This window comes from Montipora capricornis, chromosome 11, assembly GCF_036669925.1.
Source record: "Montipora capricornis isolate CH-2021 chromosome 11, ASM3666992v2, whole genome shotgun sequence".
NCBI classification, from domain to species: domain Eukaryota; kingdom Metazoa; phylum Cnidaria; class Anthozoa; order Scleractinia; family Acroporidae; genus Montipora; species Montipora capricornis.
The window spans coordinates 42,007,838-42,014,835 of NC_090893.1; the positions used below are offsets into that span (position 1 = coordinate 42,007,838).

The 6,998-nt window shown below is 37.2% G+C and overlaps 1 protein-coding gene across 1 annotated transcript in view; it reads right to left on the minus strand.

The window, feature by feature from the left end:
* The window catches only part of LOC138023681 (3'-5' exoribonuclease HELZ2-like), a 38,066-nt gene extending 31,368 nt beyond the window's left edge, over positions 1–6,698 (minus strand). The window contains exons 1-3 of the mRNA XM_068870723.1: positions 6,455–6,698; positions 6,068–6,175; positions 764–1,154 (exon numbers count right to left, since the gene is read on the minus strand). Coding sequence (XP_068726824.1) covers positions 764–1,154; positions 6,068–6,175; positions 6,455–6,529 — 574 coding nt within the window. The 5' untranslated portion in view covers positions 6,530–6,698. The remainder of the gene's footprint in view (positions 1–763; positions 1,155–6,067; positions 6,176–6,454) is intronic.
* Between the last annotated feature and the right edge of the window lie 300 nt (positions 6,699–6,998).

The window sequence follows — 6,998 nt, forward strand, 5'->3', positions numbered from 1 at the left end:
AACGCACGCGCAAGCGCCAAAACAAGTTTCCTAAGTCGTTTTACCGGTTCAAATTTAATTTATTCGTCCTTGGCCCTGGACGGAGGCTCACTCAAAGAAACTAATGGTTGTTCGTAGTGGTTTCTCTCTCGGGAAGCGTAGGAGAAACCAACTGCTCGCAGGGCAGAGTATTTTACTCTGTCTAACGCTCGTCAATGGGGAACCCCCAGGAGTCAATGGGTTTAACTTGTGTGTTGTATAATAATTTATAATAGGATGCATTTACACGCAAAACTTTTAAGCTGGTGAGTAAAATGATGTCACCTTTCCTTAGATCCAACCCTCCAATCGGCCAGTTTTGTACGTAACGAATGGCGGACCGTGAAAGCCAAAAATCAAAGCTCAAAATTTTGCCTGTTCAGAAAATGTTTGGTGTTCAGAAAATACACTTTCAATTTCTAAACAAAAAAAGGAAGTAAGTAAGTTCTGGACAGTAGAGAATGCGTTCCCCCCTCTCAAACAGAAGTAAATAATTTTGCAACCCTTGGTACGATAAACCCAGCAGGAACCCTGTAAGTCTTTTTTTTTACTTCAAAGACCCAGATTGTTTAGGCTTTTGAAAGTCACCTTATACTAAACGCAAAAATAAATTTAACCAAAACTTCATTTTGACCTTTTGATCTTCAATACCTATGTACAGACTGTAGGGTTAGGATTAAGTTATTAATTAATATTTTCATTATCATTATTGCAGTGCTCAGCAGTAAAGCTCTTTGTCTCACACCTTGGGCATCCTGTGGATTAAAAGGAACCACAGGATATCTATCCAGCCAAGAGAGCTCACTATCCTCATCACAAAGCACAGGGTACTGAATTGTGTGCAGCAAAGACAGTTCAGGAGCAACAACCACCTCAAGCTGTCTGTATACATATGGTCGCTCAGCAAAATCAAACACAAGACGCTGTTGAAAACTTCCATAGTCCAAAGATTGAAACTGGAGTGTAATTTGGTAGGTAGTCACTTGACAACTATGGTTTGACTCCCATTCCTGGCTTGCTTGAGGTAATATGTTCGTGGGATTGTTGCTTGCTTTCACCTGTGTTATACTGTATTCAGGAAGATATGGGTCCAGAGTAAAAACACGGGATAATCTACACCACTTGCTTACACGACTCTGAAGAGACCAACAAAAAATTGGATATTGATGACAATAACATAACAAAACATAACATAACATGAAGCCTTTATTTATACATGATAAGAGTTGAAGCTGCCAAGCTTGTGGGGTCGTGTGTACAAGTATTTAATCTAAGACCTAGAAATATTAGTTAAAAATACATAAAAATAATAAAATACGTTAATTATTGTGTATCGATACATATTAAATATTAAATATAAAATACATAACATGACATGTTAAATATTAAATATAAAAATACTAAGGTAAGAACAAAGCATTATCTAATCCCTTAAATTCAAAAAATATATGTAATCACTGTTTCTAATTCGAGAAGTAGAGGCAGTTGAGCTGTCAAAGAGAAAGTCTTTAAAATCTCCTTTAGTAATAAGTCGTTTTTTGATAAATTGTCAAGTTTATGATTACAGTTAACTAAATTCCAGAGGGCTGACCTACGAAAGGCTAAAGAGTCCCTCAATAATCTGCCATTGTATCTTGGGATCAAAGCTACATGTACAATCTGCCCACGTAATGAGTAAGAACTTCCTCTCTTCTGAAGATGTTCTTAGAAAGGCAGTCTGGAAGAATGTTATTGTTTGCCTTATAAAACAGTTTAAAAATTTCCTCTTTGTAATAATTTATAACCCAACTGTGATCCAATTTGTAAAGTTTAATATTCAATGAGATGCCATAATCCTAGCAGACGTACAGTGGAGTCTCTCAATTGAGCTGATAATATCCTAATTACAGCACGCACCTCACAAAACAAGGCCATACATAATAGATGATAAAATTACACTAAAATAGAATTTCAGTAAGACATCTTTAAAACCTGGAACGTTTTAATAGTTCCAGTTTGTTTGCAAAGCTTTTCTTTAAGTTCATTACACATTGTGGTACCCAGGTAAGTCTATTCCTAGCAAATGGGTTTTGTGACGTAGCACAAGACTGTGTTTCCTAGGAGCATCGGGGATAGAGGTCCTATGATGTCTTTTTTTTTTTTTTTTTTTGTCAATTTTTATTTAAATATATGCATTATTTAGAAAACGAACATTACTTACATGTACAACACTAATACAAATGACATTTTTACATACTTACAATACTTACAATATGAATTTACTTTCAAAAACTACTATTACTTACAATTATCAATACCTTAAACACTAATCTTACTTACGCTACTTAATAGACTGATAGAAATATTGCTTACAAAGCTAAAATACATCACTTACAATACTAACATTACAGTTACATTACAGCGAAAAATAGAACGGGGAGCGAAATAAATTATAGTACAATGAAACACAACCAGCTTGTTACACAGGCTACAAATTGGCGTGGCGTAATGTATTAATATTTACCAATGCTAATATATACATGTAATAGAAAGTGGAGTTACTTACACTAATATGGAAATAAAGGAATCCCACTTTTTGTAATGTTGTGCAAGTTTACCATTTCTTTTGGCAATCAAAAATTCTATGTTAAAAGTGACCTTCAATTTGGCCTTAAAAACTTCTAAAGATGGCTTTGTATTATCAAGCTTAGACCTATAGATATAAAAAAGTTCATTACACATTGTGGTACCCAGGTAAGTCTATTCCTAGCAAATGGGTTTTGTGATGTAGCACAAGACTGTGTTTCCTAGGAGCATCGGGGGTAGAGGTCCTATGATGTCTTTCTTGCAAAGTAACATAACTTCACTTTTCCTGGATGTGGTGTCAGTCGATTTGCTAAAAACCATTGGTAAACTTCTTGCAAAGCGGCCTTGTTTAACAGGGCGATGGCTAAATCTGCCAACTGACCAATACAGAATATAGTGGTATCGTCGGCTTACATTAATAAAAACCCCAAACTAACAGTAGATGGTAGGTCATTGGTGACTAAAGTAAATACAGTCAGACAATGATTCTAAATCACTGTTTATTAAGCAGTAACACTGATGCTCAGCCAGTCTGGTATGCCGCAGTTTTCCCTCAAATGAATGGCTCAGTTATAATAAACAGAACATGGCGAGGGAGGTGCTGTTAGGGCTGCTATCATTATTGAATGTCATTACCATATTTATAATGGTTACAGCATTTACACTGTTAATGTTGTATGCATTACATTAGTATCCATAATAGGTAATCACATGATTTTGAACGCAATTTGGAATAAATACATGTAAGCACAAGTAAATTTTTCAAAGACAACCAAAAGCGAATGCAATTTGTAGTCTTTGGAAAAATTTATAAAAGATTATATATTCCACATTCCACATTGCATGATAATTTAATCATGTGATTTTTATCATGCAATCTGGGAAAATTATGCCTGCCCATAAATTGATTTGAAAACAAAAGATTTGATTCAGGTTCTGTCCAATTTATCCTATTGTTTATTAGCCAATCATAATCCAGAATTTGGATGCGTAATTTTCACCCTGGGGCATTACACTTTTTGCACTGGTCAGGCCTTCTGATAGGGTGTGATTAAAAAATGCAAATTATGCGATTTTTTCAGGGCAGATTGTGCGATTAGAGAGGCCAATTATGCGATAAATAATGTAAATTGTGCGATTTTTTTCTCAGCAATTTTAAGCTTGTTTTATAAGGTTTCAGGTTGAGAAAAACACTTTTTTGCTGCCCTAAAGACATTTTGAACACAAAGGAACAGTAATTATGTATCTCGATCAACGTTAGTTGGGATAAAAAAAAAAAAAGGTCTTCTGGGAGTCAGGGTGGCTTAGTGGTTATCTATCGGGCCTCCCACCACTGCGAGCCGGGGTTCAATTCTGGCCTCGGCCAGCATGTGGGCTGAGTTTCAATCGATCTCAACCTGACTCGAGGGTTTTTCTCCGGGTACTCCGGTTTTCATCCCTCATCAAAATCGGCTCACAGCTAATTGACATCTAGCTGAATGATCAAGGTGCTTGTCAACCACGAACTTTCGAAGATGGTCAATGACAATAGGGCCATACCCCCATTTATACGAGAGAAAATAAGCCGCGGCTTTCTCTGGCCGCGGCTTACAGAAGACTCGAATGTTCAACCCGTATAAATGGTACAAAATCTATGTTCACGTCTTTTTCAAGCCGCGGCTTATATTGACCTGGGAATATATATTCGTATAAATAGTTCCTTTGGCGTATTTTGTACACCGTGGCCAGAGTAAGCCGCGGCTTATTTTCTCTCGTATAAAAGGCCCTAATATTTCACGACCAGAAAAACATCAGTCCATCGTCCACGTGGAGCGTACCTGTGAGGTACTTTCTTGCTCGATCGTGAGCTGCCAGATTGGGCGGAAGGTGGGAACTTCCTTCTTCTTCGAAGAAAAAGCGAGCGTTTTCACAACAAACTTATCCATGAGTAAGTTTTTATCAGTTTTCAACGAAAGAAACTACATTTTGCCGAAAAACTTACAACTTCGCTTACTTTTCACAAATCTCTTCTCTAAGAGAAGGCAACATTTCAGTGGTGTGTATATAAGGGCGTGTTTGTGTTGCACCAATAGAAGGAGACTCGTACCAGGTCCCCGACTTGAAAAATAAAGCCTTGAACTTCGAATGTTTACGAAATCGAAGGTGACAAAGGTTTTTTAGCCTTTTTCCAAGATAAATCATCTTAAAAATGGCGTATTTATGCAGGAATTTCTAAGAAACGTGTTGATTTATGTTTCATTTTATGAATTTTGTGCGTCCTTTTGTGCATTATGCGATTTTTCGTGAATTGTGCGATCGGATGCGATTTGAGGTCGATTGTGCGAAATCGCACCATCGCGTAATATCAGAAGGCCTGACTGGTATTACACTTTTTTGCACTGGTGGTACACCTGAACTGCACTGTTCTTAACCAATCAGAATCGAGTAATTTTTTCATGTACAATTTGTATATAATATTATATGGTATGCATACAGTAATTGACTGCTCCCAACAGGGACTTTTCAGGGCCAAATTGACTCACGACAGAACAGAACAACAGCAACAACTTTAACAATCCCAACTGGCCAGAGGCAAACTTAAGGTCGTTATTTACAAACAAAACCGAGGAGCTGAACCAGGGACAACCAGGATCAAATTTACTAGTGGTCAGAGTGTGCTTTGAACCCAGGATCACCAGCTCTCAAGGCAAGTACCGTAAATGTCCATGTATAAGCCGCACATTTTTTCACAAAATTGAAGCCATAAATCAAGGGTGCGGCTTATCCATGGATACATCTGTGTTTGGAGTTTTTAAAAACCTTATTAATATTCATGCAACTTCTTAAGGTCTCAGTAAAGAAACACAAAAGAAACTGAGAGCATGTTGCTGTTGTTCATTGACTTTTTAACGAGTAGTGGCTCCTAAAGGAGCCGTTTGTATCTTCCAGTGTTTATCGGCGAATCTTGCTCTCCAAGAGTTCGTTCAAGCGATTAATTTTCGCTTTCGGTTTCGGATCTCAAGGCAAGCACCCTAACCACTGGGTCACACTGCCTCCTAAAAAAAAACTTTTAAAGGCAGGCACTCACTCACAATCTGAACAAAAACATCAATCATCAATTTTTCAACAATACAAGTATCTACACCAGATGCATACAATCCTGGCCAAAATGGTTACGGGAAAGAACACAAAAGGGCTCTGGCACTGTACATTTTTATTGTACACATGTATAAGCAGTTGCCATAACCTTATTCAAGCTATCATCGTCATTTTCAGAACCCCCCCCCCCCCCTTCCCCTTGCAATGTTGATAGTTGCTGGGATCCTTCGGACTGTACATAAAGACAGAAAGACAGCAGCGTAACAACATTGCGCGGGGGGGGGGGGGGTGCAGAGAAAGACTTTGAGATATATGTAGCAAATTGTCCCATTATTTTTGGCCAGGATTGTATGTACAGTACATACAATCATGTTTTAAGTCATGCAGCCACAAATGACAATCTTACACTTGACTTGACTGTAAAAATCCATGTCACAAGCTTGTTCTTGTCAATATGTGGGACAAACAGCTTTTCATTGCAGAGGATACTGTGGTTTGCACTCACCTCCACCATCTGAAATAGGATAAAGAAATTTTAACAACAATTATTATGTTTGAAATTATAATAATACAGTGTAGCAATTTTTGTCACAGCATTTCTCTTGGAAGTCACTTCGAGGAACCATTCCAAATGTCAATTTGCTGGCTGGTCCCCACCAAAAAAAATCAAGTGAACACAATTACGTTACCAAACTTTCAAACTGTACAAAAGGGCTCACTAAATTCATCAATCATAGAACACATGGTATCCATAAAATAATATACTACCAAGTAAAATTAAATTGTTGCTCACCAAATTGCTTTCTGGATATCCAATCTCCCTTAGTCGGTCAATTTCTTGCAACAATGTTTGTGCAGCATTAGACATACTGGAGAGGATGCAAGAAGTTAAAGTCTTAGGCTTCAGTTATGTTTCCTTTCAAGGAAAAAGTTAAGTTTGGTTGTTGGGTCTCCTGTTCCATCTTTGCACTTGACTTGACCAAGACAGTTAGGTACCGAAAAAAATTTGCCAACAATTTTAAAAATATATGTCAAAGAGCTCTAAAAACAAGAAAAAAAAGACAATAATTGAAATGTGTCCATCAAATGATTTTATTTTATCACAACTTTGGATCAGTTCCACAATAACAAATATATTAATGTCTCAAGCTTATAAAATTATACAGACTGCTTTCAATAAGATTCGCAGTAGGTGAGTATCACCTGCAGACAGAAATTAGAAGCCCGGAGCAATTAAGGAAAGAATTTCTAAAAATTTTGATTGAGGGCAAGGTTAGAATTGAGACAATGTTGGTGAGTGGTTTACCCTTTAAACTAATGCTCAAGGGTGGCCCTGC